This window comes from Branchiostoma floridae, chromosome 14, assembly GCF_000003815.2.
Source record: "Branchiostoma floridae strain S238N-H82 chromosome 14, Bfl_VNyyK, whole genome shotgun sequence".
Classification (NCBI taxonomy): Eukaryota; Metazoa; Chordata; class Leptocardii; order Amphioxiformes; family Branchiostomatidae; genus Branchiostoma; species Branchiostoma floridae.
This window is the reverse complement of record NC_049992.1, coordinates 14128636-14142995: the sequence shown is the minus strand read 5'-3', so window position 1 is coordinate 14142995 and position 14360 is coordinate 14128636. Positions and strand designations below refer to the sequence as shown.

General features: G+C 41.3%; 1 protein-coding gene across 4 annotated transcripts in view; it reads left to right on the top strand.

Annotated features, from left to right (window-relative positions):
* Positions 1–3327: 3327 nt before the first annotated feature.
* Positions 3328–14360, top strand: part of LOC118430441 (AP-1 complex subunit beta-1-like) — a 21470-nt gene continuing 10437 nt past the window's right edge. For 3 of the 4 annotated variants that reach the window (XM_035841311.1, XM_035841310.1, XM_035841309.1), the window contains exons 1-13: positions 3418–3594; positions 4928–5143; positions 5630–5761; positions 6423–6596; positions 7278–7341; positions 7834–8011; positions 8579–8696; positions 9277–9423; positions 9621–9732; positions 11203–11321; positions 12456–12724; positions 13469–13677; positions 13998–14195. In XM_035841311.1, coding sequence (XP_035697204.1) covers positions 3418–3594; positions 4928–5143; positions 5630–5761; positions 6423–6596; positions 7278–7341; positions 7834–8011; positions 8579–8696; positions 9277–9423; positions 9621–9732; positions 11203–11321; positions 12456–12724; positions 13469–13677; positions 13998–14195 — 2113 coding nt within the window. Of the gene's footprint in view, positions 3595–4927; positions 5144–5629; positions 5762–6422; positions 6597–7277; positions 7342–7833; positions 8012–8578; positions 8697–9276; positions 9424–9620; positions 9733–11202; positions 11322–12455; positions 12725–13468; positions 13678–13997; positions 14196–14360 lie in introns of all 4 variants that reach the window. The other variant, XM_035841308.1, reaches the window with a different exon arrangement.

Genomic DNA, 14360 nt, shown 5'->3' with positions numbered 1-14360 from the left:
AGATAGCGTCGCTTGAAGAATAGCACGTTTCGTGCCGATTGACGAGTTTTGAGCAACTTCACGCAAACTCCGAACGCGTGCATTACCTCGCCCCGTGCTGACTTCGCACGCTTGTGCACAGAACGGACACGCGTTTTCGTGGGCGCAAAAGCGACGGGCATAGCGGCGGACATTGCAACATTGCGCGTGCCGAGGTACCTCGCGTAGCCAACAGACACGTGCATGACCTCAAAGCAACCCGAATTGGCACGTAATCCATGTACACAAGAAGCGGAAAGCGGTGGCGTAAAACGGAGCACATTGATACGATGAGTAACGTGTCGCAAACGTCGGACTTGAAATGCGTAAATTTCCTTTAAAAAAACAGGAGTCTACAGCGGTAGATTGGAACATCATAGCCGCTATTTTGCAACGCACAATGCTTTGCGAGGTCGGGCGTACAATTCCTCATTATAACCGAATAGAAAGTCGCACGACGTGCGTTACCTCATTACAGAGCCCAGCATTTGCACAGCGTAAACAACATATTTTGTGTAAACAAACATTTTTGACGCAGCGATACAAAGCTAGTAGTAGATGATTACTTATTTACAAAGAACTTACAACGAAAACTGATGATTTAGTTTGGTAGTTTGGAGGAGCGAGTAGTAAACTTACAAGCGATACGTGGAAATGCTCCGCCGACACCGTAACATTTTCTACTATATCTAACCAATCTATTTACGGCGTACGTAGCTGAAAATAAATGATAGACATTACAAAACAGAATTCATACCTTGTACTATGTGTGACTTAACCACAGCTTCCCAAAGGCTGACTCGCTGAATCTAAACAAGTAGTGACGCAGGTTGTAAATAAGGAGCTGAAAGAAACGGCCCGACTGTAAACACGATTGTTGTTCGAATGACGCGGCTAAACAAAATATGCACGCATGCGCGCTGCTTGCCCACGTGTTACCTAGGCAACCAACAAGCGCAAAGCATCTCGGTCTGGGCGATACTATTTATTTTTAGCTGCATAGGATCTAGCCAAGCGATCGTAACAAAAAATACGTATCATTTTGTTCCGCCTGGCTGTCATGTCACTTTAATCAAGAGCTTTGACGAATTCTTCGGGGATTTTTCGGAAATACCACGTCAATCCATGGGATTCCCTGGGACGAATTATCTTTTTCTTTCTAAATTATAAAATATTCCATTTCAAAGTTTATTTACGGTTGTGTTGTTTTTCCACTTGTGCGGAAGGCAACCATAGTCCCCGACCCTCCTGATGAGGATGGGACTAGGTGAGGTGAGGTGAGGTGTTTTTCCCGTCCGCTCCCAGGGACGCAGTGTTAATGGGTCGGTATAGTGTTCCTGGCTCAACTTCCGGCATGGTCCTTACTTTTTATTAGATTGAGCAGCGTCAGCTAGCCAAGTTTTGCCATTCGATCAAAATATATTTGTATAATCAAGTATGTTACAACCTCTTAGAATTCATTTCATTTTCTTGGATGACTTAGATCGAAATATGAAAGAAGAGGAATCCGTACTAAGCGATATTTTGGGGGGTATAAAAACATCTGTCTGCATTAGGGGTGGGTATCGGTTCGGTGTACCGGTACAAAACCGGTTTTTCTTATTGTACTGGTCCGGAAAAACCGGACCTAAAAAAGTCGGTGGACCGAATGTTGGACCTATTAGAAAAAAAACGGATTATATGATCAGGAATCCACGCGTTTTCGGGCACACTGGTCAAAGAAAATAACAAGAGCGAAGCAGACTAGAGTTTATAGTCATTTCTACAGAGTTTTCCAGTCAATCGTACAGAGGCAGTTAGTCTTGCAGGATTTTAGAACGCCAGGGGGAGTTAAATATTCCACAAAACATACTGTGGTGTGAATATGGTAACGTAAGTTGTAACTTATTTTGATAACACTATTGGGTTACATGTCTTGGGAGAAACGACAGATTATAACCTTCTGTTGGCTGCAACGTCGGGGGTAAATTTTGGCAATTGAAATACAACGATAACTACCGTTTTCATTCTTGTTCCTATATAACTTATAACTACCGTTTTCATTTCACACCCAGCCAAGAAAACTCCCTTATATTATAAGGGAGTTTTCTTGGCTGGGTGTGATGAAATGAAAACGGTAGTTATAAGTTATATAGGAACAAGCATAATAAATACAAAATCTTAGCGGAAGGTGTCGGGAAATTCAGATGGAATTTTGATACAATGATAGTTTCTTAACATAGGCTCTGGCCAAGCCATCGTAACAAAAAGATACGTATTATGTAGTTCTCTCCATCTAGCCATTGTGTCACTTCACATAAGAGCCTTGGCGAATTCTTTGGGGATTCTACCGAACTACCACTTCAATCCGCTAGACTCCCTGGGACGAGTAACCTTTTTTTTAACATTGTAAAATACTCCATTTCAGAATTCATTTACGATTGGTTTGATACAATTATTACCTCCCCGTCTGTTTGGTATGTTTCATTTCATATCTATCTATAATCTTATATACATCTTATCAAGGAGGTTAAAAAAAGGGTGGAGACAATTTCACCGTGTCGATTATTTTGAGTGACACATCCTGCACGAAACATTTTCTTTATCCTTGGTTCATTATTGGTGTTGTTAGCAGCTTATAATACAGAGTGATGGAAATCATTCTATAATGTCTTGAATATACGCATCTCATTTGAATGAACTCCGTACGATGTGTTCTATCTCCAACATGTTCATGTTGGGGGAGACACGATCGGAGAATTCGGAAAGGACTTAACATTCATGATCCATTTGCTTTCAAACATGTCTCAATTTTCAGATATACCTGACTGGCTGGCAAAATACACCAGATGATTAAAACTGTTTGACTTCTGATCTCTGTAAAACTGAACGGGTTTATTTAGCGGATGTGTTGATCTGTTACCTGTTCTGTTATCCTGGGCGGCATCTCGATGAGGTAGGTAATCTAGAGTAATCTACACAGAAGCGTGAGAAGAAAGTCGCGTGATTGCTGCACAGTTTTGCGTTGTTTTCTGCCAAGAAAGCCGGCTTGCTTTGGTTCTCCCTCTCACGTCTCAGCTGATTACAACGTGGCGGTCAAAGGTTATAGTGAGCTAAGATGGGGGTTTCCAACGGTTCCGTGTAATATCATTAACTTTCTTGCTACGGCATTATGACACAAACATTTGACCATTTTATTGCATAATTTATCTAGATATCACTTGTTTTCTATTTCATTCGTCTTTCTCTTCATTCATCTTTCAGGCTTGAAGAAAATCTCACATCAATATCGACCGAAAACCCATTTTATCCCCTCCACCTTAAAGGTCAAAGTACTTTACGCATGCCCAGTCAAACCACCGGGCGGGATCGCCATTTTGATCATTTCCTCCAAATTTCGCACCAGAAAAGAAGGTCAAAATGACGGATTCCAAGTACTTCACCACCACAAAGAAGGGTGAGATCTTCGAACTGAAGGGCGAGCTCAACTCAGACAAGAAGGAGAAGAAGAAGGAGGCTGTGAAGAAGGTGATCGCGTCCATGACAGTGGGGAAGGATGTCAGCGCGCTGTTTCCGGACGTGGTCAACTGTATGCAGGTTAGAGACTCAAACAGATTTTACTCCCTCTTGACTATGTTTTAGTCACGTTTAATCAACGGTTATCACCAGTAGGGAAGCAAAGGACTTTTGTGCTTACATGTGTCGAAGAGATATGTGGAATTATTTTGTGAAAATGTAACAAAAGAACGTTCTAGGGGTGCCCCCCTCCCACCCCGGACAACGCCCATCATGATTTGGCAGGTGGTTAATACAATCTCAGTGCGCGAACTCAAGTCTAAAGGGGTCACTACTAGTATTCAATAACAACAGTAACTGATTGTCTGGAAAAATCGCAGCGAAAAATCTTTATGCAGATTGTGTTTGAAATTTGTAAAGGCTGCATGCAGTATCCCGAAGCAAATTATAACTTATGATTTCATTGGTTTCAGGTCAGTGCACGATTTGCTCAAGGGGAACTTTCATATTCATTAATTTTGTTTATGACTTGATTGATGAAATAGTGTTTTGGGGGTTTAGCACAATACTAAAATTTTTTATGTACACTAGAAGAAGAAGACTAGTAGATACTAGTAGATACTTTATCATACATGTATGCCGTTCACAAGGAAGGGTGCGAAGTTACGGTCGAGCGACAAGCTGTAGATGAGGTTGGCCCGCCAGCTCTCGAAGGAGTTGATGATCTCAGTCTTAGTGAGCTGCCATTGCTTGGGGATCCTCGGTGCGGCGCTCGCCATTCTCGGTCGTCTAGCGTGTTCCTATAGCCGGATGCGGTGCTGTAGATAAGCTGTGGGTGTACTGAACACCCGACGCTGCCACCACGCCAGTTAGAGACACCAACGAAGACTCAAGATGGTAATTGGCTGCGAGGACGATTTAATGAAGACTTCTACAGTGCATACAAATGGAGACAAGATGGCGGACAAACGCACGAGGCCCCATGACCTCGGGGTCAGGGGTCATGACCTATAATCCTAACATACCATGTTGGCGAAATAGCATGCATGTTATACTTCCATTGATATCTATGACTATGATATATATGAGATCTATCACTAGTATCAGAAAATAACACTCTCTGGTCGAATTCAGGACTCCTTTAAATTAGAGTAGCAGTGTACTAATAATAGTAGTCTAAACAATGGTGCACCTGTAACTTACTAAGTAAAACTGTAACTAGTGTAAGGAACTAGTTGTTTATTTGATTTAAAAGTGTTTCAGTGCAATTTAGAAGTTGGACACAGTGACAGTACTGAGTGGGAAAAAGACCCTGAAATTTGCCTTTGACAAAATATAATTACCTTGTACCTTATGTGTGTGAAACAATGTATATGTATGTGTTTCTTACACTGCTGTAACCTTTACCCTCCAGACGGACAACCTGGAACTGAAAAAGCTGGTGTACCTGTACCTGATGAACTATGCCAAGAGTCAGCCCGACATGGCCATCATGGCCGTCAACACGTTCGTGAAGGATTGTGAGGATACCAACCCGCTCATCCGCGCCCTGGCTGTACGCACCATGGGCTGCATCCGTGTGGACAAGATCACCGAGTATCTCTGCGAACCTCTCAGGAAATGCCTGAAGGTTGGGGACACATCTAACTTTATACCTCACGTCATTTCACCAATAGAAGATGACTTTTCATTAAACTTTTATTCTACTCCCTTATCTACACAATTACAGGAAGTAAGTTAATCATGAATTCTGCAAATAGTGGACAGAAAAAAAGCAGGACAACAATGTGAAAAATGACAACAGAGTGATCTAAAAACATGTACAATCTATGTAACAATCTTCTGAAATGTGTATGATAGATTTAAATAATACTCTTGCTTTCATACATAAAGATACATTTCATTTAAAGCTCATTTATGTAGAATCCAAGTTGTACAATCTGAGCTTTGTTCCAACGAAATGCAACAAAAATTTCAGTCAAACAGACATCTGATGAAGGTTGAAGAGCTACTGAAAATTCATGATGGTGCCTTTGTATTGGACCAAAGGTCAAATTGTACTAACTATAAATAAGGATACATTGCTTACTGTTATACCATTATTTCCATGGTACAGGATGAGGATCCCTATGTGCGTAAGACAGCAGCAGTGTGTGTGGCCAAGCTACATGACATCAATGCCCAGCTTGTGGAGGACCAGGGTTTCCTGGACCAGCTCCGTGAGCTCCTGTCTGACTCCAACCCTATGGTAGGCTGCAATTTTATCATATCTAACATATTTACAAAAGCTATATTATGTTTCATGTGAATGGGACCTCTAACATCAGGAAGACCCAATCTGAGTTATGTGCAAATTTTACCTCCCCTTTACAGGGTATTCTAAGGTGGTTGATATAAAAGTTTGTTTGCAAGTTCATGCCCAGGGGCTAATCGCAAGTACATGGTGGAAACATAGGGAGACATACATGTGACCATGAATAGTGATAAACATTATCATAAAAGAAGGCTACTGGAATCTCGTGAAGACTATTTTTGAAATGGGTTGTGTTTGACTTTAACAATATTTTAAGCAGAGGTAAGAGGAAAAGCCCCACTTTTTCTACAATTTGTGGGTTCTGCAATTCTAAGGGGAAAGTGGCTTTCTGTCCATCTGTGAATGTTGGGAATTTGGGATATGTTTTTGTGGCTTCTGTAAACAAATTGACTTTTTTAGTTTGGTTGAATGATGAACACTTGGGTTGGAAATAAATTGTGTTTGACTATCATATTTGCAAAAACTGTATTACCTCTGCTTCATCTAACTGGGACCCCTAACATCAGTTAGACCCAATTTGAGTTATGAGTTCGCCAACTTCGAATTTACCTCCCCTTTGTACAGGGATATCTAAAGCGTTTTTTTGTGTTAACAGGTTGTGGCCAATGCGGTGGCTGCGCTCTCTGAGATCAGCGACACCTCCCCCAGCCCTGCCGCCCAGATGGAGATGAATCAGCAGACCATCAATAAGCTGCTAGCTGCCCTGAATGAGTGTACCGAATGGGGGCAGATTTTCATCCTTGATGCCCTGTCCAACTATGTTCCCAAGGTTTGTCTCTAAAATTATCTACAGAGTCAAGATGAACTGCTAGTTGTGCAGGGGTTGGTACTGATACTTTACAAAACTTTTTTTTTTCCTCTTGGACCGGAAAATAAGTTGACCGGATTCTGGACCAATTAGAAAAATGAACATTATACCGGCACATGTTTTGGGGCTTAACGTTACCGGTCCAAGGACATAACAAGCTTTAGAGCAAAATAGACGAGTTGATAGTAATTTGTACCAAGTTTCTACAGTCAAACTTGGTCTAAGTTAACAGAGTCATTCATGAAGATAGGATTTTAAAACACCAGCAGAAATTGGATACTCCATCAAACAGATTCCTCTGTAGCCAAATGAACCATTATTTTGAGTATTGCCCATTCATAAGCTTTCATATACAATTAGGGCTAGATTCAGGTGAGCGTGAGTGTTCAGGTCCGATCCTCTGGCCCTGAACCGTATCTGGACCTGAATTTTCTGTACCAGTACCTCTAGCCTGTTATGTTGGCTTTATTATAAGATGCTGAATAGATTTGATGTATTTTGGGCACTTACCAGATGTCCATATTGTTTATATAATTGATCGTAATGGTATGTGAGCAACAATTGTGATGTTGTCCTTTGAAAATTAAGTATAAAGTGTTTGTTTATCTACGCAATGCTTATTTTTGACTGTCCTCTCCACAGGATGATCGGGAGGCCCAAAGCATCTGTGAACGTGTCACTCCCCGTCTGGCACATTCCAACGCAGGTAATATTGCAAAACCATCAAAAGGAAATCAATATATATTAGATACGGCTGTTCACAATACAGTGGTAAAATTCAACATCTCATATTTCAACAGCCTGAAGACACTACTTAAAAAAAAACACACAATTATTATAATATATATATGAATAGAATCATTTCATTTCTAAAACAATAAGTACAAAATCTCACAGTATGCACACGCATGTAGCTGTAATGTAGCAAAGCCTATAGTATGATAGCTTCTAGTGTAACTAGATTTATTCAGGCTATATGTATGATTTACTTCTATCATGAAGAAAATTGTACTTTTTTTATAACATTTTTATAACAAATTTTATAACAGAACAAATGTGTAGAAATGAAAATCATCAATTAGTGAATGGGATTATTGGGCAATACATAAACTGACCTCACTACAACCATTAGAAGTTATTGGAGTTTGTAGACTTCGGTTGTCTTCTGCACTACAAGCCCTGTTGTATCTGTTGCTAGGTGTGGTCCTGTCTGCGGTGAAGGTACTGATGAAAGGGATGGAGTATGTGGGGATGGAGACTGAGTTTGTTACAACACTACAGAAGAAGCTTGCTCCGCCCCTCGTCACTCTGTTGTCCTCTGAACCGGAGGTCCAGTATGTAGCCCTGAGGAACATCAACCTCATTGTCCAGAAAAGGTATTTTCATTGTATAGAATTTGAATTATAATCTGCATTTGTAGTTTCCTCATGTATAGTTCAGTTTTCTCTCCGGGATTTTTTTCACAGTATAGGTGCATCTCAGTACATTAAAGCCAATGTAGTTTTGAGTATTGTATGGGGTTAAGGTGAATCCTTCCCTGAAAATCTATAAATTTATAACCATCAGAAACACTATCACCTGCATTTTGAGGATCCAAATATAGTGAACTAAAGCCAACCTTTTTTTACCTTTGTTACAAAACAACCTTCTCTGGTTAAAACACAGCATAGATGAGCCCAAATCACAGTGTAGGGGCCAAATCACATCATAGGGGATCCAAATCACAGTGTAGGAGGCCCCTATGCTGAAAGGCCCGGTGAGAACACTGTCCATTTGAATGGTTACGAATGATAAAGTGATCTGCGTTGGCTACATTTTTGTTCTTTATAGGGAAGAGTGTGTTTTCATTTGGGTACCTCACTTGGTCTAACATTTTCTAGACATAAAGGTAAAACAGAGGTAGGAGACCCTGTACAACATGTTGCTTACACGTTATTCTGTAGACCTGACATCCTGAAGCACGAGATGAAGGTGTTCTTTGTGAAGTACAACGACCCCATCTACGTCAAACTGGAGAACTGGACATCATATCCGTCTGCCACGCAGGAGAACATCGCACAGGTCAGGGGTCATGTGTCCTTATTATACAGAAATAATATCACAAGATTTCTAAAAATTTAAAATAAGATTTCTTGTGTCCTTATTATACAGAAATAATATCACAAGATTTCTAAAATTCACTCAATCGGGCAAGTGCATAAGAAATTTACTTGCAAGAACCAATTTTTCACTTGCCAAAAATTCAAATGTCCCTTTTATATGTATTTTAACTTTCAGCAATGGAATTCTTGTTCTTGCCTTTGTTTTTCTATGTGGACCATTGCTTGATGCTATGACTGTAAAAAGGAACAAGTATATCAATATCCCACTCAATCTAAAAATCTTACTTGCCTGATCGGGCAAGAGTGGTAGGTCATGCACTTGCCCATTCCGCACATTTCTATTCGGCATGTTCACTTGCCCTGGATAATAGGGCTAGTGGACTTGTCCAACCCTGTATCAGACAGGAAATATATTATCACAAGATGTATTCATCTGTCATTTCCCGGATTGACAAGTTGTAATAAGGCACATATCTACATGTGTTTTGTTTTCCCTACACGTTTACCGTACTAAACGACTAACATGATTCCTTACACAGGTGCTTGCTGAGCTGAAGGAATATGCCACAGAAGTGGATGTGGATTTTGTGCGGAAGTCTGTGCGGGCCATCGGACGCTGTGCCATCAAAGTGGAGCAAGCAGCAGAGAGATGTGTGTCAACACTGTTGGACCTCATTCAAACTAAGGTCAGTTGTTTATTGTACACTTTAGTCTTGTGTATGCACATTGTTAGCTGGCAGCACTGACAGAAAATGGGAAAAAGTAATTCTTTCTCTTCCTTGATAAAGTTGTTTTTGATAGCAAGGAACTTCAAAGAAGAAGTGACTTTTGCTAAGAAATGTGCATTGTAACAAAACGTTGGTAACCTTTTTTTTCTGAATAGGTGAACTACGTGGTCCAGGAGGCTATTGTCGTCATTAAGGATATCTTCCGCAAGTATCCTAACAAGTATGAGAGCATCATCTCCACTCTGTGTGAGAACCTGGAAAGTCTAGGTAAGGGTTGATATTAAAGCTTGCTACATTTTAAAATGGAGTAAAAAAATATAATATTTTCTGGAATACTTGTGTATACACAAAATCAGCTGCCATTTAGTTTTCACCCAAACCACACAAATTTTCACAATATAAGATCAAATAATAAATATCAAAACCGAAAGATATAGCAATTTACAGTAGCGTAGACTGATCCCATAGTCCCTCAAGAGATGCAAAATAAAAACATAATAATGCAAATATTTGATGGACATGCAGCCATTCTCTTAGTGGTCTATTTCCTAATTGCCAGGCTATCTTTGGTTGAACTGTTAATTATGATGGACAATCTTTTGTTTGCCTCATTGAACTTGTTTTGGATCTATAATGGCTGCCTCGTGAGAAAGGTTTTAACTAAGATTTTATAATAGGGAGTCCAAACTTATTGGTGAGTCGCGGTAAGTGACTATTGTAGGGGGGTCTGGGGGCATCCACCTTCCATGGTGCAGAGTTTTTGATGATTTTAAGTTAAAATAGTGCATTCTTTAGGTATCCCAAGAGGCAAAAATACTGTTACAGATGTCACAGTAGAAGACTGTGACCACAGATGACCTGGTAGCATCCCTGGTCAATCAGAATTTCATGCTTGTCAGAGGATTTTCTCCCCAGTATAGGGCGTCCAGGGGCATCAAATTTCTTGTTATTCTAAGAAAAGTGCGTCCAGATGATGCGTTGACGCATGCCTGGCTAAAAGCCTGTTATAAAGCAGGGCTGCCTACAGGACCTGTCCTTCCATCCTGGGATGGAAATTTGCTTGTTGGGGCAGAAAATGATTTTACTCCATCTGTACCAAAATTGTAATGAAACTGTCAAAAATGTACTTTCATAAGCTTAGAATTTTACTAGGAAAATCAACAACGTGGGCTCCCAAACAAAGAGTGGGGCAGAAAAAAATTTTAAGCTCAGGGACAGCCCTGGTGTAAAGTTTATTGTAAAGATTTTTCTTATGCTGCCAAAACTTAGCATTTGCTATTGTTTTGATTCAATGATGTACAGAGTTTCCTCATCAGGGGTCGAAATTCATTTTTGGGATTAGGTGCACTGGTGAACCCAGCTTAAAAAATTGGGTGCACCAAAAAAATTTTGGGTGCACCACTTAAATGTAAGTAATAACCTAATGATAAAACTTAGTTACTGGCTATCAAATGCTTTAACAAGTAACATGACAAACATTTCTATTATCTTTCTAACACTTAGATGTCAAGAATATGATGTATACTAGTATACTTTGATATCTTTACATAACATGTGTCAAAAAATATTTGGGTGCACCCTGTGCACCTGCAGAAAATAACTGGGTGCACAGTTCCAAATTTGGGTGCACCTGGGTGCACATGCACCCAGTATTTCGAGCCCTGCTCAGTAATAAGTACCAAGGCTTGTGTGTTAGAGAGATTGTGTCCATATTTGACTTTCCATGTCCTACCTTAGATGAGCCCGATGCTCGTGCATCCATGATTTGGATTGTGGGTGAATATGCAGAACGGATTGACAACGCAGATGAGTTGTTGGAGAGCTTCTTGGAGGGCTTCCATGATGAAAGCACACAGGTAACCTCTTCTTCTTTGTCAAGGGCAATGACCCCTAATTGACGGCTGCGCAGAAGGTCCCCGGTGAGTCCCCACAGGATTGATTTTTAAAAGTATCAGAAGATGTGTTTTTCTTTGGAAATGTTGGCATCTTGGAGCTAAATTCTACAGGTAAGGGTTGTAGGTTTTTTATTATGTCGAAAAAAACAGACTTTTAAGCCTGTTTTGGGTGCCTGGAACACTAGAAAGAAGTTTGTTATGTAGCTGTCATTGTAGTGCCAGATGGGGTCAAAGGTCACCGAGTTGCGTTTGGATGCAAATCAACGGTCAGAAAGTTCCGAAAAGTTGAGAATGGACATTTTAGAAGCCGGGCTACCCTCTCAATGTTAGTTTTTCGAGAACGAAACGTCAGGTAGGTGACTTTTGACAGCTTCTATTTGCCATTAAATGCATTATAAGGATAGGGAAGACATGATTGGTGGTCACTGCTCTCAAGGGATTTAACAGCTGCTGGCAGGTGCAGTTCGTAGTATAGTCTCTAGATGTCGCTGCATATTGATATGGTACTTTCAGACATTCTAGTACTGCATATTGGCATAGTCTAACATTCTCTGTCATGCTTGAGAAATGTTTCTGTCAAACCTCTGTGCTGTCGTTCAAGTACCTTGAAATGAAACCATGTCAGTCAATTGAAGTGTATCTGTTTATAATATCTGACTGTTGTAGCTTTTCATTATGATATTGTTTGCCAATTTTAATCAGGATTTTTATTTGTTCTTGTATTTAATTGATATACAGTTTTATCTATGATACTCCTGTTTCTAAACCATTGAAGTCCATCTTGTTGTCTTTTTGTTTCTTCTGGACTTAGTCTTGTATAATGTCAGGTTTTGAGTGCATTGTTTATCTTCTTTTAGTTCAGTTCTTTTGTACACTTTCCCTGTGCCCTGGTATTACAACTGGATGACATGGAATCACTTACACTATTGGCATACAGTACAAAGCAAATGCTTAATTTTGCAATTCTTTTGGCCATTTCTTACTGCCGTGCCACTGCCGCGCCACTTTTTTTTCTATTCTCATGGCCACCATGTGCCCCCTCTCCCAGGTCTTTTTTTTCTATTCTCATGGCCACTATGTGCCCCCATCCCCCAGGTTCAGCTGCAGCTGTTGACTGCCATAGTGAAGCTGTTCCTGAAGAAGCCCACAGAGACCCAGGAGCTGGTGCAGCAGGTGCTGAGTCTGGCCACCCAGGACAGCGACAACCCAGACCTGCGCGACCGCGGCTACATCTACTGGCGCCTGCTGTCCACCGACCCCGCCGCCGCCAAGGAGGTCGTGCTCGCCGAGAAGCCGCTCATTTCCTCGGAGACAGACCGCCTGGAGCCAACGCTGTTGGATGAACTGATCTGCTACATCGCCAGGTGAGCTATATCTTTTCTTTATGTCATACTGTGACGTGTTCCGGACCGGGCCATAACTACCGTATCGCACAGGTTGGAAAGGCAGGCTTTCTTTGAGTAAATCGTACCATTTCAAACGGGCCGAGTGTGGCCTGATTCGGACGTTGGAACATTGCTGTTGCAACACTTTTTGTTCGAGGGGACCAAATTTGTTCAACTTCTGGCGCATTTCGCATCAAAACATGGGTTTTCTCAGGTGGGTATGACATAAATAAAATACAACGCGGTGTATTCCGCATCACCCTCGGTCACAGCCCTCCCGCGGGTCGTGCTGGTACCTCGGGTGATACGGAATACACCGTGTTGTATTCTATATGTGTTTACCTAAAAAGTAAAACTTAGAACCTTTTGTAACACTGAGGACGTTTTAAAGGGACTGCACTTTTTGCTAGAGAGTTTTGTCAGATTTCATCCAATTTTCTAACAAATATACACACAAGCCTATGCTGCTTTTCATCAATAGTTTCTTTAAAATAATCTTTTATACCACTCACCATTTTGTTCATGATAACAGTGATGAGATAGAGAGTTCAACATAAAAGTCAAGCTATATAAGGTCCAAAGCAATTATGCATGTGACAATGAATGATTTGGTATATGTTACATTGATATTAAACATTTGCCAGCCCTTGACTTTTGCAATGGTAACAGTTCTCATCCTTTTACTGTGCTATTACCTATGTATCACCTCTCCCCTCCCCACAGTTTGGCATCAGTTTACCACAAGCCTCCGAGTGCGTTTGTGGAGGGACAGGCGCTTGTCGTCCGTAGAACCCAGCTGCCGGTACGGTCTGCGTCAGGAGAGCCCGGCGCTACCGGAGCGACAGAGAGTCCCGTACCACAGCAGGCACAACCGGTACAACAACAGCAGTCAGTCATCCCCAGTCATGACACAGCCATGGGGGATCTGCTGGGTAAGGGACAGACGTGGTCATTGGTTAATCTCATATCAAGAGCAAGGTGCAAGCCAATCAGTCACCTTGTTACATCACGGTCCAATTTTATTTTAAGGACCGATTTAGGTTGAAGTAGATGCAGATATTCAGCAAAGGTGTAACATACATGTATCTGTAATGTCAAAGTTCAGTGGACAGGGCAGGTCAAGTCCAGATTTTGTGTCAAAATTTACATTTGCTGACTTTAGCTTCAAAATGAACATTAAGCTAGTATGCAGGTAGTACAACTAGTATTACAATAGAGGCCTCTTTTAAGTCTTTGTGTGTATTTTTTGCAGGTGACCTGTTATCTATGGACCTGAACCCTCAACCACAACAACAGATGTCCATGACCCCGGCACCACAGCAGGACATGGGCGGCATGGACCTTCTTGGCGGAGGTTTGGACAGCTTGTTGGGCGGCCCCAGCCCTGTGGCAGGGATGCCTGCCTCTCAGGCCTCCATGGGTGGTGGCTTGGGCGACATCCTTGGTCTTGGTGAGTGCTTACTACATGTATTGTAATCTAGGTGTTAAGGGTGGGTATTTCTTGTTGGACCGGTCCAGAAAAAACAGACCTGAAAAAATCGGTGATTGGATTTTGGACAGATTAGAAAATAAACACGTTATACCGGTGTGACAGCGATCTCGCCCCCCCCCCCCC